This window comes from Chiloscyllium punctatum, chromosome 40 (assembly GCF_047496795.1).
Source record: "Chiloscyllium punctatum isolate Juve2018m chromosome 40, sChiPun1.3, whole genome shotgun sequence".
Lineage (NCBI taxonomy): Eukaryota > Metazoa > Chordata > Chondrichthyes > Orectolobiformes > Hemiscylliidae > Chiloscyllium > Chiloscyllium punctatum.
In genome coordinates this window covers 17,334,219-17,360,355 of record NC_092778.1, presented here as the reverse complement: position 1 = coordinate 17,360,355, position 26,137 = coordinate 17,334,219, and the positions used below count along the sequence as shown (strand labels likewise).

Below are 26,137 nucleotides of genomic sequence, written 5' to 3'. Positions count from 1 at the left end.
ATGTCAGAGATCAACTGCTTGACTGTTTAGCTCTGGGCAAGGAGGGATATGAAGAGAGGCAGGAGATAGTAAGGAGGGGCCATCAGCATTAGGCTGCGGAACTTACTTTAGTATCGCTGCATTCAATACTGTGGTAAAGACCACACTCCAGGCACAAATAGGAGATTAGGTAAATAACATCATAACTGATCTGACTTGGCAAAAATGAACAAATGAGTTTCATTGCTACAAATACGCACGATAGAAAGGGTAGCAAGAATCGAGAGAAAGAATGCAGTTCATTTGACAGGAACTGCAAGTTGTTGTTATGAACTTTAAATGCTTCCTTCTATTTTTGCTCAGTTGGTTACTGTGTACTAACACCCCTCATACCTTCGCTGAACATTAAAAATAACACACTAAACCATTCAGCCTTTTCTGCCTGACCCACCATCAGTAGGATCATGACTCAGATCTTTTATCTCAATTCTACCCTTATGCATTATTCCAATAATGATGTTAACTTTCTTATCACCACAGAAGCAATGAAACCTTGAGCATCCAGCATTTTCTGTTTTTTTATTTCAATTTTCCTACAATTGTAATATTTTGCCTTTCTACCTCAATATCCCTTCATTCTCGCTGTATCCAAAAATCCATTAATCTTGGTGATCGTCAGAGAAATCAAACCCCTTGGCATCATTTGAGCCCACAAACCCACCAACACGCTAAAACAGCAGCTAATGAACTTGAAAGACCCTATACAGACAACAAGCAAAACTAATGTCACTTTCAAAATACCATGCAAGAACTGTAACAAACACTACATTGAATAAACAGGCAGAGAACTAGCCACCAGGATACATGAACATCAACTAGCCATAAAAAGACATGACCCACTCTCACTAGTATCCTTACATACAGATGAGGAAGGACACCACTTTGACTGGGACAACACATCCATCCTAGGACAAGCCAAACAGAGACACGCACGAGAATTCCTAGAAGCATGGCATTCCAATTGGAACTCCATCAACAAACACATTGACTTGGATCCCATTTACCACCCCCTAAGACAAAGAACAGGAAATATCATCACCACAGGAAATGACATCACCAACCCAAAGAAACCTAAACACAAATATAAAGCAGGCCATGCCACCAGTGCTTCATCCCCAGGCTCACTGATGATGTAACCTAGTATGGTGATGAAACATCCGAAAACGAACCTTCCAGCTAAGTTAGCAAACCTATATCCAGAACCTCCACCTAACCTACAAATCTTCTCAAAACCCGTTAAGGGAAAGTCCATTGAAATAATTAAATGTTTAACGATATCATATACCACCAATACAATAAGACTGCAGATGTTAACCCAGTGTATCCATCAGGAACAAGGTAGTGGCGATTGGGGGTGGTTGGGTAAAATTTTGCCTGGAGGTTCACATGCAGGTCATTTTAGCTGGAGACTCTATCTCTTTAGCACAGCTGTCTGCTCCAGAAAGAGACACAATTAAGGTTTGATGAGGCCACTGTGACCGGAAAATGATTTTAACTTGAAATCAACAAAAGCCTGCACATTCCTGGGATCACTTCAGGTCAGATTGTCGCCACAAGAGGCTCAAGTAACTCTTTTTATTTTGAAACCTCCCTGTAGGCCAGGGGGAGTGAGAGAGCTCTTCCTGTCTGTGTGATGAGAGCTCAGACCTCTCCCACCCCAGGTTACTGCCTCCCCGAACAACCTTGCTTACTTCCACCTTCCTTATTCTTCTGGGCACCCTTACACATGCTCTCCTGGCTCTAGTCGACAGTCACACTATTCCCACCTGTCAGCCTCCATGTCACACATGCCAATTTTGGTGGGGATGGGTGTGGTTTGAGGTTGGGAGTGGAGGGGAGGTCCATGAGAGAAAAGCATGCCAAGGACCAGAGGCTAAAAGACTTCATGCCGTTTGTGTCACACTCCACTTCGCCCCCTCTTGACTGTAATTCTCACCCTTTGGTTTTTGGCTCAGTTAAGGATTCCAAACAAACTCCGCGCAGAAGTAGGCCATTCGGCCCTCTGAGCCTACTGTGCCATTCAACATGATCACGATCGACCCTCTACCTCAATGCCACCTCTTTATTTTCTCTCCATACCACATATTACCTTTAATGTCTTAAAATTTTCCGTTAATACACTCAGTGACCCTACCTCCATTGCCTTCTGTGGAATAAGACGACATTTCTTCATGTCAGTCTTAAATGGCCTCCTTCATATCATGGGTGAGACTGCACCTGGTTCGAGACTCCCTACCCACAGGAAATACCCTTCCTGACCCTAGCCTAGCCCTGTTAGAATTTTAGACGTTTAATTCTGCCACACCGTCCAATCACCTTTCCTAATCAGGTCACGCAAGTCACCAAGTTGTTTTTGGTCACACTGAAGTCTTCCCTCTGCCACAACCAAATCATATTTTCTACCTTTAAGCAGTTGAAGTCCTGAAGTCCCCAGAGTTTGACAGTGCCATCTGCTGAAGAGGTAGCTAGGATCTGGTCCATCGGAGAAAACTGGACCGACCAAATTCCACGGGTGTGACCTCGAAACACTCCGATGAGTGAGAAATCAGATGTGGACCAGAGCTTTGCTGTTCTGTCCTGTGAGCCGGTAGCCACCAGCTTGTCATTTGGAGAGACTACCACACTGTTTATATCCTACAATGTAATAATCACAATAGGACACACTTAAGAACAAACCACACCCTCATTTCCTGATGATTAGCAAACAGTTTAATTATCGGTGCAATCTTGTTCACAACTGTAACATTGACATGCAACCTCTAATACAGAGCGACCCCCGTATCCGTGGAATAGTTTTCCACCGTACAGCGAAACATCCCAACATCGCTCATCATGGAACATGATGATGAATTAACCAAAGCTTTATCCAGGAGGAGAGGGTTAGCTTCCAGAGCTTAGGAATCTGAAGACACAGTGAGAAAAGTAACGGGAGGATCGGTGCCTTAAGGAGTCACTGAGAGGAGAGGTCGTCAGGGAAAGATAAGGTTTGGGAGGTTACAAGAATACAAAGAGACAAGGCCATGAAGGGATTTAACAGAAATCTTATACCAGTTGTGTAGCAGATCCAAAAGTCACTGTTGATTAACAAAGACAGGGAAGATTTATAAGACTTATGCAGAATAGCACGAGAGTAGTAGAGATTTGGATAAGTTGAAGTCTATGCAATAATGGCAGGTTAGCCAGCAGAACATTGGAGAAGTTAACTTTAAAGATCACAAAGGAATAGAAGCAAGAGTTTCAGCAGCATATGGGGGATTTGGAAAGGCAAGTTGGCTGGTCTATTCTAAACTTGTCTGTAAATGACACTGCCAAGGGGTGCAGCATGAAGAGAGTGAGATGGAGGCGAGGATATATTTGACTAGAGACATCTATCCAATGGTATAGTACAAGAATGGAACTAACCAAGTCAGTCCCACTGTGCTGTTAACTTCTACATTATCTGCTTTGCCCTCACTGGATTCCTTCTTCTAAAAAGCAGATCACACAAGTGTTCATCATTACTTAGGCATCGATATAACCCATAACCTTTTACCTTGTCGTGAACTTGCTCAGTCAACTCAGCATGAAAGATTTCAGGTTCTGCGGCTTTCTTACTGTTAACCTCAATGGACTTTGTAAGATTCCACAGCTTTAGGGTGCAGTCCTGGCTCCCACTGATAATGAAGCCTTCTTTCAATCTGGAATTAGAAAATCATCGAATAAAAAGAACATTAGAACCAAAAAATCTGCATACAACGTAGAAGCCTACAATCAGATTGGAGCTACACAAATCTGCTGCTCAACCATGATCAGATAATCAGTCAGAAGCATTGTCAATCTTATTCCCACCTTCACCTGAAGACAATAAATCTCTGAAGCTGAAGAGCAATACAAGGGGTTATCTACATTAGAAAGTAACACCATCTTCAGGCTTAACTCCACGCTGGGGCAATGTGTCACTATTTAAATGCATCCTTAAGAAGAACTGTGTTATAAGGTTGCGGTAAAGTTGCCACAATCCTAGTGAGCTGCTCTCTTATTACAGAGATATAACTGATGGTGGTTTAGCCTGTGGGTCACTACGCCTCAGGAGAGATGGAAGAGAACCCAATATGGTAACCTGTGTGGGAATTGAAACAACGCTGTTGGCGTTACGCTGATTTGCAAGCCAGTCAGCTAGACAACTGAGTTAACCAAGACCTCAACTGTTATAAAAGCATATCTGTTTAAAAAAAGCACCCAAGTGCATGCTATAACAAGTTTATCGCCAGCAAGACTTGCATTTGGATTGCGGCTTTCCGGAAAAAAAAAATTTCAAGAAGTTTCACAGTAAGATTATCAAACAAAACTTTAAAACCAGTCATGACAGAAAGGTGACAATGCTTGGTCAAGATGTTTAAAAGCACCTTAACAGAGAGAGAGAGGGTGAGAGAGGCAGCATGAATGAAGGAGCGCATGCCAGAGCTTAGGGTCAGGCTGCTGAAGGTACACAGTGAAAAGTTAAGCAATTCAAATTGGAAATGTACAAAGGGACCAAAATGGAAGCAGTTCAGATTCTGTAAGAGATTGAAATAATAAAAGATTTGAACACAAAGCTGAGAATTGGAAAGTCAAGCCGATTTAGTCACATTTTCATTGCTTGAACAGCAGACATGAAGGGGGATCTTGCAGCAAGAGGAGTTTTGAGGCTCTCATTTAAGAAAAAAAACACCTGAACATGTGCCTGCATGGGTTTCCTCCGAGTGCTCTGGTTTCCTTCCACAATCCAAAGATGTGCAGGTTAGGTAGATTGGCCACGCTAAATTGCTCATAATGTTCAGGGATGTGTATGTTATGTGCATTAGTGCATTACTGTGTACAGTAATGGGGAATGGGCTTGGGTGGAATACTCTTCAGAGGGCCGGTGTGGACTTGTTTCCAAAGGGCCTGTTTCCACACTGTAGAGAGTCTATGATAACTTTCAAAACATACTTACCTTGAGCAAGAAATAATACCGATGCTGTGGGCATGTCCTAGGCCTTGTGCCACACAGTTCACTTCTCCAGTCGTTTTACTCATTTTCCAGATTCGAACGGTTTTGTCCTGAAGTGTGGGAGGAAAATAATTAAACCTAAAAACACCAAGTTAGTTTATATCGCAAAAAGAATTAATTTCCCAACTAAATCTATAAAAAATAGATCAATTTTGTTGAAAAATAGAACATACCTTTGAACAACTGGCAAATTTGGTGCCTTTCTTAAACACATCCAGGGCTAATACGGTATCTAAAAAAGAAAATTAATTTTCTCTGGGTATAGCATAACACTAAGTAGAAAAATAAGTTCTTTATCTTCAGTCATGACTTCAATGCAAATTAATTGCTTGTATTATTCCAAGACTGTACTAACAGCGCAATATAATCTGATAGTCGGAAAATATGCAGCATAACACTACGCAACCAACAGGCAGGCCAGAAATTAGTAAATAGCTGACTAAAATTATTTTTTACATCAAAATATCTGAAATAAACAAACAGAAATCATGTTAAATTTACACAGTCAGCCAGGCAAGAAAAGAAACTAGGTATCTGACAATGTGGGTTATGGCTGGTTGGTTGCATTGAAAGCAACCCGTCATCATGATAGAAGCTGGGTTTTGGAGGTGGAAGGAAATGTTCCTCAACATCAGGTGTTTCAAGGCTCAATATTAAGGTTAATAATTACACATATCTAGTTTATTATCTTCCCTGATTTACTATCTCCATTCTGTTGTCTGCCTAACTTTTAAATCGCGATGTAGGCTCCTTCCTTACCTATCCACACTCACTCCAACACCACTCACTCCAACACATCTATCATCAGCATAGATACTGGTTGTTCTGCTATAATGCGCATTTTGTTAATGCGAATTCGCTATAACATGATTGATGAATTTGGGACACTGCTTCTAAAGCGCAAACTTTTAGACTGTGTATTATTTATAACGCAATTCTGGCCCCATTAGTTTAAATGGTGTAACTATTATTCGATTTTCTTATACCATGGGGTTGCACGAGAACAGAACTGTTGTGTTATAGCAGAACCAACTGTACCACATTTTCCTAATGGCCATGGATTCTGTAGAAGGGTGACTGGATTCAAGGCATGAACTCTGTTTCTCGCTCCAGAGATACTACCAGACCTGCTGCGTTTCTCCAGCAATGTCTGTTTTTAACAGCTTTGCAAGGAACCAATGAAACACTGATAGCAAGCTGTTATTAAACAGAAATTACGTATCTGTGAACAGCCTTTTTTTAAAATTCCTGCAGCACAAACTTACCTGGCACTGTTACACTCAAATGCAACTCTTCCAGCTGCTTGCTTTGAGTATGTGGTCTGTAGCAAGCCACACAAGTAAATGTTGACATGGGGAAAAAAGTGTGTTTGAAGTATTTGGTATTGTCATTACTGCATTACATTTGTGGGACCTTGCTCTGTTGTCACATTTCTTGCATTATAATGACCAATATATGAGAAATGTATCAATGGCAGTCAAGCACTCCTATTGTTGTGGAATGCAACTATACATTAATGTCTTTTTCCTACATTGAGCTCAAGAAATTTAGCTTAAAAATACGATTTCAACATGCATAAGGGATTCAATTTAGAAACGGAAGAAGTTAACAATATTTCTTTGGTAACTAAATGGGGTTAGAAAATGGAATAATGCACAATTACAATTGCATGGCAAGATCTATTTGAGAAAACACAGAGAACATTACATAATTGTATTCATTCGATACATTGGGTGGCATGGTGGCTAGCACTGCTGCCTCACAGCGCCAGGGACCTGGATTCGATTCCACCCTTAGGTGACGGTTTATGTGAAGTTTACACATTCTCCCTGTGTCTGTGTGGGTTTGCTCTGTGTCCTCCAGTTTCCTTCCACAGTCCAAAGATGTGCAGGTTAGATGGATTGGCCAGGCTAAATTGCCCACAGTGCCCAGGGGTGCGCAGTCCATGGGAAGTACAGGATTACATGGATAGGGTAGTGGGGAGAAGGGTCTGGGTGGGATGCTCTTCACAGGGTCTTAATGGCCAGCTTTCACACTGTAGGGGTTCTATAAAAGATGGGGATGTATTAAATGACTTATCAATCGTACAAAGGCAAAACTATACCTGGGCTGTTAAAATAATAGATCCAAAAAAAAGTGCGGCGTAACCCAGGTATAGCAACTGCAACACTTGGCAATTTACTTCAAACTAATCTTTTGTTCAAACTGGTTTAGGGCAAACAGATATTGCAACATTGTGACAGGTTAACAAGAGGGTCAGCAGATTGTGAATCAAAAAACAAAGATGACAATGTACTGTGTCTGGCATGTACATTTGTACAAGGGAATGAATACAAGACTATTGCACTATCCAAGTATTTGTCCCATAACCCCTACCTCTCACCACTACCAGAGTGGAAACTTGAAGGAGAGTTATGACCAACCCAACACAAGTAGGAAGTTTCCACTCACCTGTGTGTCCATATAGAATTTGACAATTTAACGTTGCAAGCTCAAATACTTTCAGCTGTGGGCTGTTGGTGGCCACAACAATGTGTGTGTCAGATGGGCCCAAAAACTTTACATCCAGCACTTCATCATTATAACCTACAAACTAAAAACAGAAAGCATTAGAACTCGACAATCCTAACTCCTGGAATATAAATTCATGTCGTGTTGTAAACCTTAAGCCAATAGTGTGTTAATGTCAACATATATTTAAATATTGGTGTCCCGTCTTCTGTACAATCTGATGCATCGCCATTCTTGTTCAGAATGTGCCATGGTATTCATCAAGTTTTGACACTGATGCTTTATAAGTAGCAAGAGTGTAATCTGCCCTTTCCTATTACAGCACCAATCCAGAGCTAGTTCTGTGCTCTCTTCAAAGTCTGCTTTCCAATTCCTCTCAGTTCCATGAAAGGATGTAATTGCCTTGACCACAAGTAACACAGTCATCTGCCCGCCTTTCAGGACTTAACCCGAAGCCTCAGGAATTTCTGCTACCCAGATCTCCTCTGCGCAAAGAGCCTTATTAATGAACATAGCAGCAACTATGTGCAGGTTGGAAATCAGTATTTTTAACTTTCAAGAACAAAAATGGGTTTGAATCAGCTGTGAAATTAAAACATTAAAAAGCTGGAAGTGAACTGCAATCCATCTCAAAATCACCCACTCAATGGAGAGGGCAACCTAACCACTCCCAGGAATTAAGTCACTCAATGAAATCTTTGGAAGTTTCCTTTTCTGTTAAAACCACAGATTTCCCAGACTGCAGGAAATTTCTGCAGGATGTACATGTATTTGGAAAGGCAAGGACTGATTAGGGATAGTCAGCATGGCTTTGTACGTGGGAAATCATGTCTCACAAACTTGATTGAGTTTTTTGAGGAGGTAACAAAGAGATTGATGAGGGCAGAGCAGTAGATGTGATCTATATGGACTTCAGTAAGGCGTTCGACAAGGTTCCCCATGGGAGACTGCTTAGCAAGGTTCAAACTCACGGAATACAGGGAGAACTAGCCATTTGGATACAGAACTGGCTCAAAGGTAGAAGACAGAGGGTGGTGGTGGAGGGTTGTTTTTCAGACTGGAGGCCTGTGACCAGTGGAGTGCCACAAGGATCAGTGCTGGGCCCTCTACTTTTTGTCATTTACATAAATGATTTGGATGCGAGCATAAGAGGTACAGTTAGTAAGTTTGCGGATGACACCAAAATCGGAGGTGTAGTGGACAGCGAAGAGGGTTACCTTAGATTACAACAGGATCTGGACCAGATCCTTCCTATCAGAAAGATGTTGTGAAACTTGAAAGGGTTCAGAAAAGATTTACAAGGATGTTGCCAGGGTTGGAGGATTTGAGCTATAGGGAGAGGCTGAACAGGCTGGGGCTGGTTTCCCTGCCGCGTCAGAGGCTGAGGGGTGACCTTATAGAGGCTTATAAATTTATGAGGGGCATGGATAGTGTAAATAGGCAAAGTCTTTTCCCTGGGGTCAGGGAGTCCAGAATTAGAGGGCATAGGTTTAGGGTGAGAGGTGAAAGATATAAAAGAGACCTACGGGGCAACTTTTTCACACAGAGTGTGGTACGTGTATGGAATGAGCTGCCAGAGGAAGTGGTGGAGGTTGGTACAATTGCAACATTTAAGAGGCATCTGGATGGGTATATGAACAAGAAGGGTTTGGTGGGATATAGGCCGGGTGCTGGGTTGGGTTGGGATATCTGGTCGGCATGGACGGGTTGGACCGAAGGGTCTGTTTCCATGCTGTACATCTCTATGACTCTATAAAATGTTGTCAGAGAGTGGCGAATTCACATTTTCTGACATGCTGGCGACGTGGACATCCAGTGAATGAGTTTTTTTCTTTTTACATTTTAACAAACGCACTTACAGCACTGTTCCTCCTGACCCACAAGCAAGTGTTTTCACCAGGTCTTGAAAAGCATCCCTCAGAACCACACTAATCCATCATAAACTCCACACGACTTCCTACAACCTTTGAGCATTCAACTCCCCACACTGTGGTGACCAATCCATTGCCCTTCCCACACCGATCCCTGACTTACCCCAATATCCAAACCCCATCTGATCTTTCCCAACGAAGTTGGGATAAATGCACGCATGGCAATGGAGCAATGTATGACATATTGAAATAAACAGGAACTCCCAGCTTTATCAAATTGATAACTGACTTTATTGAATACCAAAAGCAAGCAAAAGGAAGACTTCCAGCAATGGTGCAGAGAAAAAAGATACAGTTAAATATTTAAAGAGGATTGGGGTTTTGAAAATTGTGGAAACTCTCTGGTAGAAGTCTCTTAAAAAGTGCAGTTAACAGGAGGAAACCTAATAAGGTAGCAGGCATTACCTGGAGAGGTGGATAAGAGAAAACCTCTTAGACAGGCAGTCAGCATCACCCAGAGCAGCAAGCAAAAGGAGATTCCCCCATGGTAGGCAGTCAAAGACAAAGTTAGATTTATTGGAACTGATTGGAACTGGCTCCGTGAAGAAGTAAGCCAGCTGTTCGTTGAATCTGGTTGGCAGTCAATATCTTTTCTGTTCTTAAATTGTAAGATCGTTCATAAATTGGTGGTAAAGTTAAAATGTATAAAAAGTAAGTGAATAATACTTAAATAATTAAAGCTCATTAAAAATGGCAGCTCAGCTGATGTGCCACGGCTGCAGTATGTGGGAGTGACTGGACAGTATTGTGATCTGGGACAAACATGTCTGCAGTAAGTGTTCAAGTAGATGTGCTTCAGAGTTTGTGAGCTTGACGCTGAATTACAGACATCAGGAAGGGAATGTTACCTGCATTCTTTGTGCCAAAAGTCAGTCCTACTACTTAGAAAACCGTCTGCTTTGATCAGTGAACAGGGACAGGAGGGTGTGACAGAGCATGAGGCAGGTAAAGGACCCAGAAAGCAGGAGATTCAGCCTCAGCAACTACCCAGGTGGTCTGAGGTTCTCTCAGTCTCCTTGATGAGATCGGGGTCTGAGGGCTGGATGTGCAAACTAACGACGGCATCACAGCACAGGAGGCCACTCAAGTTGAGGGAACAACAAGGAATGTAGCAGTAGGTGACTGTATAGCGAGGTGAATTGACACTATTCTCAACAGTTGGTAGTGGGTCCTTTGCTGTTTTGCTGCATACGATAATGGTCTAGTCATGATTGGAGGAGGTGTGATCAGTAAGTTTGCTGATGACACCAAAACTGATGGTGTTGTAAGCAGTGAGGAAGAAAGCCTTAGACAACAGGACAATATAGATGGGCTGAGCAGTGGCAATTAATTCTGAAAAGCATGAGGTGATGTGTTTTAAGGCAAGGGAGGACAGATTGAAAGGCAGGACTGCAGGAAACACAGAGGATCAAAGGGCCTTGGTGTGCAAGTACTTGAAGCACGTGGCTAAGGAGGCATATGGGATTCTGCCTTTATTAGTCAAGGGGCTGAACACATTAACAAGGAGATTATGAAGTAGTTGTATATAACATTAGTTAGGCCACTGCTGGACTGCTGTATGTAGTTCTGGTCATCACACAATAGGAAGGATGTGAATACACAGGAGATGGTGCAGAAGAGGTTCACCAGGATGTTTCCTGAGTTACAGCAATGAAGGCACACGAGGGTAGATTTCCTTAGAGCAGAGAAGGCTGAGGAAGACATGATTGAAGTGTACTAAGTTACGAGGGGCATAGACAGGGTAGATGGGGAGAAGCTTTGTCCATTAGCTGACAGATAAACTTTTATGTTCCCAGGTTATTTAAGGTAAGGAGCAGGAGGGTCAGAGGGGATTTGACTTATTTTCCCTCACCCAAATGAGTTGTGGGTATCTGGAAGTCAAGGCCTGGAGGCTGGTAGAGGCGGGAACCTTTAGGACATTTTAGTTGTATTTAGCTGAGCACTTGAAAAGCCATAGCATAAAAGGGTAAGGGACCAAGTGCTGGCAAATGGGACTTGAATGATACCAACATTGACAATTATCATTGGTGAAAAAACGGTGAAAGAGATGGGAGAAATAACCAGCAAAACACAAACCAAAATCAGTAAATATCAGACTCCTTTCCCTGAACTGTTTTATGCTTTAAGGAGGTTATTCTTCCAATACAGATCACATGAAATTAATCCATACCAGAAGAGCTAAATTTATTCTTCAGTTACGGGCGACACAGTGGCTCAGTGGTTAGCACTGCTGCCTCACAGCGCCAGGGGCCCGGGTTCAATTCCAGCCTCGGGTGGAGTGTGCATATTCTCCCAGCATCTGCGTGGGTTTCCTCCCACAGTCCAAAGATGTGCAGGTTAGGCTGAATCAGCCAGGCTAAATTGCCCATAGAGTTCAGGAATGTGTAGGTTAGGTGCAGTAGTCAGGGGTAAATGTAGAGTAATAGGATAGGGGGAATGGGTCTGGGTAGGTTACTCTTCAGAGGGTCAGTGTGGACTTGTAGGGCCGAATGCCTGTATCTACACTGTCAAGATTGAATGATCACTTGTACAACTGCAGGAACCAGCAGCTCACATGGAAAGCAGCCAAGTATGTATAGCTGGAATACCAGAGAAATCAAAACGCATGCACGCCAAGGAGATAACAGCTCTTGAGCCTTGGAATGTCTAACCACAATCAGCCTCTGAAGTGCAAGGTTTTGTTGTTGCTAAGTGGCATTTACTGAGCTAAGCAGGATTTGGGGGAGAGGATTTGATTTACATTTTCTACTCACCTGGCACGTAAGGTTCAAAGTGCATAGGTCATAGGTAAGAATATTGTGTTCAGCAGTTACTGTGGTTAGTTTCTGCGTTGCTGGAACAATGGCACAGTGGGTCAGAGATTGCTCATCCGCATCCCCTTCAGTAACTTTCTGAAGTTTACCAGGCACACACTGTGAGTACACGCATCTTCCAGAGTAAGCTTCCCAAACTCGGAGGATCCCTTCGGGTGTTTTAGAGGAAATTACGAGATTTAAAATACAATCGATATAATCAAGAAGTCAATAAAGTTAAAAATCACTGACAGCGCTGACGGAGGAATCGCCATCGGGTTTATCACCTTGGTTGCCAGCACACAATGCAAGTGAAAAACAAAGCAATGTCAACCATCACCTCTACTGTTAACACCCAAAACTCAGCAAACATCTCATTTGGAAACATATCCAAAGGTGCTTTGTAGGTGAAATTAAAAACTTAGGCACAGAACCAAAAAAGCAGAAATTCAAAGTAGTAAACAAAACATAGAACAAAGTGGCTCTTAGAAGAAAGTGAGATATTTAATCCATTCTTGCTTTCCCTCATGTTTGGTGGCTTGCATTGCCCATAATGTAAACTTCTGATTGGCTACAAGGGTGGTGGTTAATATTCAAAACACATAAAAGGAAGAAAGAGATGCAGAGGGATGGTGGGTGCTTGGGAGATGGTCCATGAATTCCAGACTGTAACACCTAGATCAGGCTCAAGTGATGTAAATGTAATATCATCAGAGCCAGAGCCAGTGGCAGAGAATGATGGTCCTTACACCCCATTCTCCAGGCCCTGCGTGATTAGTCCAGTTCAAAAGGTATTTAATGTTCAAGGTTCCTTTAGTCACAGAAAAGCTCCCCCTCTCAGCTAAATGGGACCACTCCTCTGCTTTGGTAATATTACACCCATGACCTGCTGTCATGTTGCACCCTCGAGAGGGCTAAGCAAGTGCTATTTTAGGGGAAATGGAATTAAAAGTGGGGGAGGAGGAAATAATTGGACCGTGTCATGCAAATTTAATTCAGTCCTGATTCTTACATTTCTGTGGTTAGCAGACCTGGTTCAATTCCACCCTCAGGCGACTATCTGTGTGGAGTTTGCACATTCCGGCTAGGTGGGTTAGCCATGGGAAATGCAGGGTTACAGGGATAGGGCTGGACAGTGGGTCCGGGCGGGATGCTCTCCACAGGGCCGCTTTGCGCACTGGAGCGATTCTATCCGTAGATTCATTCAGGACTTGGATATCGTGGCATAATTAAACATCAAAGCTTGCAAAATGTCCGGGAAGCTGGGGAAACAAGGTTGCTTTAAAACGGGGGGACCTTGCCTGTAATATAAGCAAAGGACATGGGAAATCACAAAACCAAAGCTCTACGTCCCCACCTGGGGGAGGGGAGAGACAATCACAGGGATTTCTAAAGGAAAGGAGAAACACCAAAGTGAGCTAACCAAGATGTAAAATTTATAATATTAGAAATGCAGATCATTAAAGTTTTAAAATTACATTTCAGGCAAAAACAAACTGCTTAAAGCTTGAAAATCTGAATCTGTCAACTCAGCAGAATACGACGATTCACATTATAAACAAATATACTCTGGACAACTCTAGAATACTTATAATCAAATATCGTGTATAAAATACAATAAGCAGACAACTTCTGGAACTACTCTAGATCATTAATTGTTTAATCTGATATAATTTCATTTGGGTACCACAACTTCTGTCACTTTTGAGAATCATGGCAATTTTTTCAAAACACAAAATATTGATAGCTTTTGGAGCACAGTGGGCTTCTTGATAAATCCACTACAGTTTGAACGAAACAAGCACCTTGAGTAGACTGCAGTTAGTTCTGATGGCAAGTGTGTTTTTTTAAATCATAGAATAGCTTTTCCGAAACAAGCTAACTGTTTGGTTTGGTCACTGTTCAGGAACATGCTTGGTACCTACCTTTACTGCCTGCTGTGATAAGATGAGGTTCTTTGCCCGTCACTCCCAAGGCAGTGAAATCTTCGTTCTCCGGCAGTAACACTACTGCTTCCACAGTCTGTCATGAATCAGAGAAAATTTACAAGGACATTAGAAGACGAGTGAGGGATTAGAAACAGTTGCTCAAGAAGTTACAGAGCAGTTCAGAAAATCTTTTTCTTAGAAATCTAATGTATTGGAGGAAAAGCTCTTGCAGAACTATGTTACAGCCTAAGGAAACTTTAAATGGTTTCCGAACAATCGGGAATGGATTATATATTTTTTCTCCACAGGGTTATTAGTAGTAGATAAAGAAAAATCTGTGCTCAGGATGAAACAGATGTCTTTCAAACGTCACAAGTAAACCACCTAGTGGGAAAACTGAGCAATAGCGGTGGATATATACAGGACAGCTGGACAGTATCCATCCACTTACTGGGAGTGACGTGGTGATTTCTTTTGGGTTTACAGCACATTCAGCAATTAACAGACCTTCCCTGAGATGACCATCTTGAGCTGGAAGGTCAATTTAGCTGGTGTTCATCACATGACACCATTTGGGGCAAGGAATTGAAGCACACAGGGAGAATGCTGTAATAGACATGCAGTAAGTGTTGACTGCCATTTCAAATACTTGTTGGGGCCCAACGAAGAGACTGCAGAGTAACTTGGTGACCAGAGTTTGCCCTTAACACCCTCTCCTAACCAGATGCTTTGGAGTAGACAAGGTATTAATATGGATTTCACACACTACTTGTAAGGTTAGCCACCATTTCACATTTACTAGTCACTCGGAAAGGTTAGCCACCATTTCAGGTTTACGAGCCACTGAAGCTCTGAAGAGAACTCTGGGAATTTTTATGGATGCTTTGTTCATGTTTCACCAATGTTCTAGCACACTTGCTACAGAGATTTTGAGGGGTTTACCTGAAAGGGGTATAATGAAACTTTATCTATTGGACAGCTACAAGAGATAGGATGTGTTTGGTCATGGAACCTCTTATGTGTGTCTTGGTCTGAATGAGGAATGGGAGGAGGACACAGAGCCAGACATAACAGCACCAAGAGCTGCAGGAGAGAAGGACAGGAGTGGGAGGTGGTGTCCTTCTCCAATGCAAGTACAGGACATCCTTCCTTCTCTAGACCATCTCCAGTAGGCCACTGCCACTGCAGAAACACTCTCGCTCTCTCCCGCTCTGTAGCCTGTTACGAAATGTCAGATATGGTACTTCATATCTTCAGTGGAAGGTGCATGCAAGGAGTCATCATACACCATACCATAAAAATAGAGCCCAATCTGCACTTCAGTGTCAAAACGTGCAGGAGAGAGATTCAGCACCTTCAAGTTCAAATGATGGAATCAACAATTAGAACCATATATATTCTAATCAACCCGCTCAAAGATGTTGTAACACACCCCCTGGAGCAGGTGGAGGTTGAACCTCAACCTCCTGAGCCAGCAGTGGGGACACTACCTACTGCACGACATGACCCGCATTGACATTTTGGAGGAAAAACTTTGCATGAAATGCGCAATGTCTCACTAATACTGCATCTTTAGGTACCTGACACAATCAACATTATTAACCAATTACTGGCAGGAGAAGCCAGGCACAGCTAAGCATATATGACTCATAAATGAAGGGTTTTTTTAAAACCTTTCCAGTTTTGAAAATAGTGTCAATATCAGAAACTATAATTTCAACTCACCTCATACACAGGAACTGTTCTCTCTGATTTGTATGTTTTCAAGTCCCATACAATATAGATTTTATCTCGGCCGGAGCTGTATAAAGTAAAGCATTGTATTATGCTCAAAACTGTAAGTTCAATCTGGAGTATTTGGCTGAATCTCTGTTAAGAAGGTTTGTTGACCTACAAATTCATCTAACACAGTACTAGCCTCCCTTTCATATTGATGATTTAGTTGGTAAAATGAACTTCAGATTCTTTGCAATCGAGAATCACAACTACATTGCCCACAGTGGAAAGGGAAGGCAAATAAAGGAGATCTAAACTATCATCGAGGATCCTAAACATTCATCTAAAACACAAGATTAGTCACATTAGACGACATATTACAACCAATCTGTCCCAAATGTCTGCAGTACCTGACAAGTGTATTTCCATCTGGAGTAAAAGCCAGGGAGGTCACAGAGCTGTAGTGAGCATCCAGCACCATCATACATTTACTGGTGCTGAGGTTCCAGAGCCGTATCTTATAGTCCATCGAAGAGGAAAACAGCTGAAGACGTGATATGTCAGGATGAAATTCAACCAAGCTGCAAAGAGAGAGTGAGTGTCACCAAAAGAGAAGGGAAGTAGGATCAACACAAGCTAACAGCTTCTCTATGACCATCTCACACCCAGCCTTCGGAACAAGCACATTTTTGCCGTTTTAAATTTACAATGCAACACCACAGTTTCTTATTTTCTGTTTAGCTACATTCAGCATTGATTACAATGGCCAGCTTCTAATATGAAGTCCCACAGTTAAATTTTCCTTACTGAACTACTCCAGAGGAACCCTTCAGATTGTGCGTGCAGTACTGCTTGATGACATCCCAAATCTTGATTGTGCTATCACATCCTCCTGCAAAAGTCAACAAACAAACCACGGTGGTTTCATGGCAGCTACTGAGAAGCATTTCCAGTCAAATGTAACATCAGAGCTCAGAGAAGGAACAAACAATTCAGCTCCTTGAGCCTGCTCTACCGTTTAATACGACAATGGCAGATTGTATCTGGGTCTCAACTCCACTCTCCATAACCCTTCATCCCATTACTCATTAAAAATCTGTCTCTCTCATCCTTAAACTTCCTCAACACCCCAGAATGTGTCAGATGCTGGGTCAATGAATTCTACAGATTCACAAGCCTTTAAGAGTTGATCAAGTTGATCCCATTACAACCTACAAACTCACCAATGGCATCCTTTTGCATGTCACAATAGACTAAGTTCAGGGAGTTAGAGACAATACATCAAGGTAAGTCTCATACCTGTAGCCAATAACGTTGAGGTAGAATCAAAAGCCATGCTCGCCACTGGACTAGTGTGAATAGCTTTCCAAGTACGTGTACACGCATTCTCTTTCCAATCCCACTGTTTCAGGAGTAAGGCACGACTACTTGTCACCAATATCTGCCAAGCAACACACAGACATATAATATTAAGCATCACACTTGACAAAGATTTTCAGGAGGTGGCAAATATGATAAATAGTGGGAATGGGAATGTATGGACTTCTGGAAAATTTTGACACAGGGGACTGTTGCAAAAACTTAAACACATGGCATGAGGTGAAAAAGTGGGAATTGGGATTAACAATTTATTCAGAGGGATAAAGGTGCCAAAGACAACATCCCAGAGCAAGTGGAAGTGGGATCTTTTCTGCTTACCATGCATGACACTGATTTGATATTGGACTAAAGCAGGGTCTTCCAAACTTTTGATTCTTGACCCCCAGTGGGCCAAGATCAGGGTGCTGTGGATCAGAGAAGTGCTCTCCAAATGCAGAAAATCTAAATATCAGAGGCATAGCAATATAATTCATATCATTCAGACTGCAATGCAGCGATGTAATTCATGTGGTTCATAATGTAACTCACAGTAACTCTTTCCATGAATCAACAGAACTACAAAAGATATTGCTGTGACCAGTGGTGTGCCACAAGGATCGGTGCTGGGTACACTACTTTTCATCATTTGTATAAATGATTTGTATCGGAGCAGAGGAGGTATAGTTAGTAAGTTTGCAGATGACATCAAAACTGGAGGCGTAGTGGACAGTGAAGGTTACCTCAGAGTACAATAAAGATCTTGATCAGATGGGCCAGTGGGCTGAGGAGTGGCAGATGGAGTTTAATTTAGATAAATACGAGGTGCTGCATTTTGGGAAATCAAATTTTAGCAGGACTGATACAATTAAGTGTAAGGTCTCAGGGAGTGTTGCTGAACAAAGAGACCTTGAAATGCAAGTTCATAGTTCCTTGAAAATGGAGTCGCAGGTACATAGGATAGTGAAGGCGGCGTTTGGTATGCTTTCCCTCATTGAGTATAGGAGTTGGGAGGTCATGTTGCGGCTGTACAGAATGTTGGATAGGCCACTTCTGGGATATTGCGTGCAATTTTAGTCTCCTTCCTATCAGAAGGATGCTGTGAAACTTGAAAGAGTTCAGAAAAGATTTACAAGGATGTTGTCAGGGTTGGAGGGTTTCAGCTATAGGGAGAGGCTGAACAGGCTGGGGCTGTTTTCCCTGGAGCGTCGGAGACTGAGGGGTGACCCTATAGAGGTTTATAAAACCATGAGGGGCATGAAATAGACAGTCTTTTCCCTGGGGTCGGGGAGTCCAGAACTGGAGGGCATTGGTTTAGGGTGAGAGGGGAAAGATATAAAAGAGACCTAAGGGGCAGCTTTTTCCTGCAGAGGGTGGGACGTGTATGGAATGAGCTGCCAGAGGAAGTGATGGAGGCTGGTACAATTGTAATGTTTAAAAGGCATTTGGATGGGTATATGAATAGGAAGGGTTTGGCTGGGTAATGGTAACTGGGACTAGATTAGGTGGGATATCTGGTCAGCATGGATGAGTTGGTCCAAAGGGTCTGTTTCCGTACTGTACATCACTATGACTCTAACATGGAGAAATATGCTCAAGAGTCCCAAATAGAATTCAGTGCCACCATTTTGTAGGTGAAATTAAAGTTGGCTAGTCTTGTCTGCTTGAAATAGAAAGAATAAATATATTCCCTGTTATACAAAGGACATTATTAAGCTGGAGAGGGTTCAGAAAAGACTTACTTGGATATTGTCAAGAGCAGAGGATTTGTGTTATAAGGAGAGGGCTGGGGCCTTTTTTCATTAGAACATACAAGGTAGAGAGAGACATTATAGAGTTTTATGAAATTATGAATGGTATAGTTAAGGTGTATAGTAGGTGTCTTTTCCCTAGGGTGGGGATTTCAAGACTACTGGGCATATTTTTAAGGTGGGAGGAAAAAGATTTTAAAAAATATGAGGGTCATTTTTATTGTTACACAGAGAGTAGTCTGTGTTTGGAATGAATTCCCAGAGTAAGTGGTGGATGAGGGTTCAGTTACCATGTTTAAAAGACATTTGGGTAAGTACATGGATAGGAAAGGGATATGGGCCAGGAGCAGGCAGGTGGGACCAGTTTAGTTTGGGATTATGTTCAGCATGGACTGGTTGGACCGAAGGGTCTGTTTCCATGCTGTATGACTATGAAATTAGGAGATAAAAGAACACAAAGACCTCAGATTTTCTCTCCAGTGGTAAAACTGCACTGACATTAGAACTAGAGAAAGGTTACAGTACAGAAAATGGCCAAACAACCTGCTGGATCTGTGCCAGTTGAAAGAAAACAAGCTACCCATTCTCACCCCACTTCCTACCACTTGGTCTGTGACCTTGCTGACTACAATTGGTCAGCTGCAGATTCAGATTCAAACTCCTTTCAAACAATTTGTGGGCTTACAGCTCAAACTGGGCAGTGAATTCCAGACAGTCACCACCCTCAGGGTGAAAAAAAGTTTTCCTCATGTCTACAAGACCATAAGATTATAAGAGATAAGAGAAGTAGACCACTTTGCCCATTGAGTCTGCTCTGTCATTCGACCATGGCTGACAATTTCTCAATCTCATTTTCCTGCCTTCTCCCCATAACCCTTGATCCTCTGACCAATTAGAAACTCTCTGTCATAAATACAGTCAACGACCTAATCTCCACAGCCCTGTGCAGCTGTGAGTTCGACAGATTAACCATCTGCTGGCTGAAGAAATTGCTCAGCCCAGTTCTGAAGGGTCATCCCTTCACTCAGAGGCCATGCCTCAGATCCTAGTCTCTCCTCCTCGTGGAAAAGTCATCTTCATGCCCACTATATCCTTTCAGTATTCTCTAAGTTTCAATCAAATCCTCTCCCTATCCTTCTAAGCTCCATCAAGTACAGACCCAGAGTTCTCAACTACTCCTCATATGACAAGCCTTTCATCCTGAGGATCATTCTTGTAAAGGTCCTCTGGCTGCTCTCCAACGCCAGCACACCCTTCCTTAAATACTAGTCCCAAAAGCTACTCACAACATTCCAGATGTGGTCTGACCACAGCCTTGTACAGCCTCAGCAATACACCTATGTTATTGTATTCTATCTCTCTTGAAATGAACACTAACACTGCATTCATCTTTCTAACTGCCAACTGAACTTGCATGTTAAATCTAAGCAAATCCCAAACTTGGACTAAGTTTGTTTGTGCTTCAGATTTCCGAAGCCTTTCCCCATTTAGAAAATAGTCCAGACGTTTGTTCTTCCTATGAAAAGTGCATGACCTCACACTTTCCCACATTGTATTCCCTCTGCCACTACTTCGCCTGCTCTCCCAGCCAATCCAAGTCCTTCTGCAGCCTCCCCGCATGATCAACACTAGCTGTCCCTCCACCTATATCTGTGTCATCTGCAAACTTAACAACAATGCCCCCGATTGCTTCGTCCAGATCATTAATGTATAATGTGACCAGCTGTGGTCCCAACACAGACCCCTGTGGAACAGTACTAGTCACCCACTGAAAGACACCCATTCATCCCCACTCTCTGCCTTCTGCCAGTCAGCCAATCCTGTCTTCACGCCAGTACCTCGCCCTTATCATCATGGGCTCATCTTATTGAGTAGCCTCCTGTGCAGCTGTCAAAGGCCTTTTGGAAACCCATTGGCTTTCCTATGTCTAACTTTCTCATTACCTCCACAAAGAATTCTAACAGATTTGTCAGACATCACCTCCCCTTGATGAAGCCGTGCTGCCTCGGTCCTGTTTTACCGTGCGTTTCCAAGTAATCATCAATCTTGTACTTGATAACAAAACTCTGAAATCTTACCAACGACTGAGGTCAGGCTAACTGGTCTATAGTTTCCAGTCTTCTACCTCCCTCCCTTCGTAAACAGGAGTGCTGCATTCGCCATTTTCCAGTCCTCTGGAACCCTCTCTGACATTGGTGATCTTTCAGGAATCACCATCGATGCCTCCGCGATCTCCTCAGCTATCTCTCTCAGAACCTTGGGCTATGGTCCACCTAGTCCAGGTGACTTATCCACTTTCCGATCTTTCAGCTTCCCCAGCACCGTCTCCTCAGTGATGGCCATTACACTCACCTCTGCCCCGACTCTCGTGAAATTTAAAATTTGTGTAAAGGTTTGTAGCTTGGGTGTCGGTTGCCGTGGTTGTGGGTATGTTTGCTGAGCTGGGAAATTGATTTGCAGGAGTTTCATCCCCTGTCTAGGTGACAGCTTCAGTGCTGTGGAGCCTCCTGTGAAGCACTGCTGTACTGGGTCTTCTGGTACTTATTTGGTTCTATTCCTGCTGCTTCCGGTTGCTCATTGTAGTGGCCAGAATATTGGGTCTAGGTCAATGTGCTTCTTGATAGAGTCCATGGATGAGTGCCCTGCTTCTAGGAATTCTCTGGCTGTCCTATGATCGTTGTGTTGTCCCAGTCGAATCTGTGGTCCCCGTCATCTGTGTGTATGGGACAGCTGGTCATGGTGTTTAGTGGCTAGTTGGTGTTCGTAGTTGTGGACTGCTAGTTGTCTGCCTGTTTGTCTTATACAGTATTTCATGCAGTCTTTGCATGGAATCCTGTAAATTATATTAGTCTTGCACATGATGGGTATCGGGTATTTTGTCCTGGTGAGTTGTTGTCTGAGCGTGGCTGCCAGTTTATGGGCTGTCATGGATCCCAGTGGGCGGAGAAGTCTGGCTGTTAGTTTCGAGATGCTTTTTTACATAAGGTAGCACGGCTAGTGAGTTAGGTCGTAGCATGTCCTCATTGTGTTGTCTGTCTGTTAGGCATCTGCGGATGAAGTTGCGGGGATATTCGTTTTTGGTGAACTCTGTGGAGGTGTTCTTTTTCTTCCCTTCATAGGTCGGGAGTGCTGCAGTGTGTTGTAGCCTTTTTGAACAGGGTGCGAACGTAGCTTCTCTTGTGTGTGTTTGGGTGGCTGCTGTTATAATTCAGGACCTAGTTGATGTGCGTGGTTGTCCTGTACATGTTTGTGGTGCATTCCCTGTTCTGTGTCCTTTCTACCAGCATATCCAGGAATGGGAGTTGGTTGTTGGTTTCTTCCTCTCTGGTAAATCTGATCCCTGCCAGTATAGTGTTTACGATCCAGTGTGTGTTCTCGATTTCTGTTCTCTTAATGATAACAGAAGTGTCATTTACATATTGGATCCAGAGTTCAGACTGGATTTGTGGGAGGGCTGTTTGTTCCAATCATTGCATCACTGCTTCTGCTATGAGCCCAAAGATGGGTGAGCCCATAGGTGGTTCCATTGATCTGATCGTATATTTAGTTGTTGAAGGTGAATGTGTCTTCAAGCACAGGTTTAGTAGTTTGAGTGTGCGGTCCTTGTTGATACGCTCCCTGTCGTATTGTCAGTCCTGCCTGTCCAGAAGGTTGGCTATTGTCTCTCTGGCGAGAGTTTTGTCAATTGAAGTGAACAGTGCCATTACATCAAATGGGACCATTGCTTCATCCTTGTCTGTGTTTATGTTCCTGATGTTGTTTTGGAATTCCTGTGATGATTGTATGGACTGTTTGGAACCGCTGATCAGATGTTTTAGTTTTTGTTGGAGCTCTTTTGCCAGTTTGTGTGACAGCCTTCCCAGCAGTGCTACAATGGGTCTAAGTGGTATGCCTGGTTTGTAAACTTTGGGTCACTTGTAAAATCTTGGTGTAGTCGCTTTCCAGTTTCATCCTTTGTAGGTCAATCCCGGTTATTAGTCCGTTTTTTTTTAAGGTTCTGTAGTATGTTGCTTACTCTATTGGTTAGCTGTGGCGTGAGGTCAAACTCCCTCTCCTGAAATTCTTGCATGCTTGTGGTGTCTTCCATTGTGAAAACTGAGACAAAGTATTACTCAGTTCCTCTGCCAATCTTTGCTCCCCATCACTAATTCTCCAGTCTCACTTTCCAGTGGTCCAATGTCCACTCTTGTCTCTCTCTCTCTCTTATCTTTGAGGTATTCTTAAAACAAAATCTCACAATCTTCTTTTATCTTATTAGGTAGCTTACTCTCATGCTCCGTCTTCTCCTCTTACTGCTTTTTTAGTTTCTTCTGCTGGTTTTTAAAGGCTTCCCAATTCTCTGGCTTTGCACTAACCTTCGCCCGATTGGATGTTTTTTCTTTTGTGGTTATGCCAGCTCTGACTTCCCTTGTCAGCCATGGTTGCCTCCTCCTCCTCCTCTTAGTATGTTTCATCTTCCTTGGGATGAATTTCTGCTGTGCCTCCCAAATTACCACCACTCCCCCCGCCCCCCCCGCCCCCCCCCCCCAACCTCCTGTCACTGCTGCTCCATTGTTTTCCCTTCCAATCAACTCTGGCCAGCTCCTCCCATAAGTCTTTGTGGTTACCTTTACTCAATGCCATTACATCGGATTCCAGCTTCTTCCTCTGAAACGGCAGGGTGAATTCTCTCACATTATGGTCACTGCCCCCTAGAGGGGTCAGCTCCCTGATCAAGTCTGCCTCATTACACATCACCAAAACTAGAATTGGTAGGAGACCCTACCACAAGCTGCTCCAAAAAAATCCATCTCATAGCCAGTCCACAAATTTCTTTCCTTGAAATCTGTCACCAACCCTGATTTCCCCAGTCCATCAGCATTTTGGATTCCCCACGATTATTGTAATAATGCCTTTCTATTTCCTGATTTATTTTCTTCCCCACATCCTGATTATTGCTAGGAGGCTTGTGCATTATTCCCATCAGGGTATTTTCTCCTTCATGTTCCTCAACTCTACCCATACATATTCAACGCCTTCCGACTCTACATCACTTCCTGCAATCGATCTAATTTCCTTTTTCATTAACGAGGCAACAATGCCCCCTTTGACCATCTGCCTGCCCTTTTGATTGGATAACTGTCGTAGAATCCCTACAGTGCGGAAAGAGGCCATTCAGCCCTCAAGTCCATACCAACCCTCTGGGTGGAGACCCACACAGACATGAGGAGAATGTGCAAACTCCACACAAACAGTCACCCGAGGCGGGCCTTGAACCCGGGTCCTTGACACTGTGAGGCAGCAGTGCTAACCACTGAGCCACCGTGCTTGCATGTTTAGTTCCTAGCTCTGATCCCTTTGTAGCTACGTCTCTGAAGTATACAAAATTGTATCTGCCAATTTCAATCTGCACTACAAGCTCATTTACCTTGTTTTGTATGTTGTTCCTCTAATCCTTCAACAATCTGTGTGCTTGGTCACTGACTTCTCCAACAGAGAAATCTGGACTTCCCTGTCCACTCTATCCAAATATCTCATCATTTTGCACACCTCAATTAAGTCACATCTCAGTCTTCAAACTCGGTCAATGGAAGTCAACAGAGTTGGCAATGTATTTTCTCTGCATCTTTTACCAAACCTGCTTCATCTCACTATTGAGCTCCTGTTCATGTTGAATAGATCTCGTCCAACTGAGCTGAACATGGCCAAGCAATGTGCAGCTTCAAACGTTCGCAACCACTTTGCGATGGCACTGAGTCACTTTGCAGTTTTTGTCTCAGTAAATGACCAGTTAGTGACAGTGGTCACTGGGTGGAGGATATGTTGAGAGTTTCAATCATTTTATCTCCTCTGTTTTTTAGTGAGAAAAAGAGTCCTCTGTCATCCCTCTCAAGCAAACCTTCTAATGGGTTGGAACAAAACACCGCAGATGCTGGAATCTGTGCTGAAAACAAAATGCTGGAAATCACAGCAGGTCAGGCAGCATTCACAGATAGAGAGAGCGAGAGCACAAGTGAGAATGAGAGACAGATAGCAAGAGAGCAGGTGTGCATGAGAGAGAGAGCAAGCTCCAGTCGAGATGACTCTACATCAGAGCTCTTCTAAACAGTCTATCGATTGATCATAATTATAATCAATCAATTGCTTCCAATCTTTCAGTTTTTGGAAAGTTTTGATCTGCCGCTGGTGTAATGAATTGCAGGATTGCACGAACATGTCTGTGCTAATGTAGCATATTGTATAATTTAACAATGTCAGACCACAGTGGAAAATCACATCTTTGTATATAAATGATAGTTCAGAAGAGTGAAAGCATTTCCGTTCCCAATAACTACCTCATCATCAGGGCTGAGACTGAAGCAGGTAATGTCTTCTTGATCTTCCTGCAAGAAAAAGAAGCAGGAAAATCTTAATCAATGCAAAACAAAATTCATTTGTGAAACCAGCTTGAGTTTTTACCTCTGTATATAATGTGGAAAATAGTTGAAAAATTGACTCCAACTACGTTTTTGTCCAGTCACCCACATTGTCTAATTTATTCTATCAGTTATCACAGATAGTGATCAGTCCAGTCTGGGTTGGGTCACTTATTTTCCATTCACTGAAATTCTTAATATGAAATATTTGTCTGTTATGCTCCTGGTTTCTAACTCATAGTCATAGAGATGTAGAGCACGGAAACAGACTTCGGCCCAACCCGTCCATGCCGATCAGATATCCCAACCCAATCTAGTCCCACCTGCCAGCACCCGGCCCATATCCCTCCAAACCCTTCCTATTCCTATACCCATCCAGATGCCTTTTAAATATTACAATTGTACCAGCCTCCACCACTTTCTCTGGCAACTCATTCTATACATGTACCACCCGCTGAATGAAACGTTGCCCCTTAGGTCTCTTTTATATCTTAAAAAAAACACTCTATAATTTTAAGAATTTAACACTAGATTTGGGGACCTCTGTCAGAGGAATTTCTACATTTGTGGATGACATCAAATCACAGAAAATTTTCAACTCAACAAATCGTGAAAGGAAATTCATAAATTTGTACAATTGTAAAGAGCATGGCTTTTCAGAGGCTAACCCTTGACCCTCACTGATCACAAAAGGGGCAACCAGAGGC

At 42.8% G+C, this 26,137-nt stretch overlaps 1 protein-coding gene across 1 annotated transcript in view; it reads right to left on the bottom strand.

The window, feature by feature from the left end:
* Positions 1-26,137, bottom strand: part of LOC140464393 (transducin beta-like protein 3) — a 65,787-nt gene that overhangs the window by 32,015 nt on the left and 7,635 nt on the right. Inside the window, exons 4-15 of the mRNA XM_072559387.1 lie at positions 25,350-25,397; positions 17,228-17,369; positions 16,736-16,820; positions 16,339-16,509; positions 15,938-16,013; positions 14,210-14,306; positions 12,246-12,454; positions 7,502-7,643; positions 5,224-5,282; positions 4,994-5,100; positions 3,572-3,716; positions 2,443-2,673 (exon numbers count right to left, since the gene is read on the bottom strand). Coding sequence (XP_072415488.1) covers positions 2,443-2,673; positions 3,572-3,716; positions 4,994-5,100; positions 5,224-5,282; positions 7,502-7,643; positions 12,246-12,454; positions 14,210-14,306; positions 15,938-16,013; positions 16,339-16,509; positions 16,736-16,820; positions 17,228-17,369; positions 25,350-25,397 — 1,512 coding nt within the window. The remainder of the gene's footprint in view (positions 1-2,442; positions 2,674-3,571; positions 3,717-4,993; positions 5,101-5,223; positions 5,283-7,501; positions 7,644-12,245; positions 12,455-14,209; positions 14,307-15,937; positions 16,014-16,338; positions 16,510-16,735; positions 16,821-17,227; positions 17,370-25,349; positions 25,398-26,137) is intronic.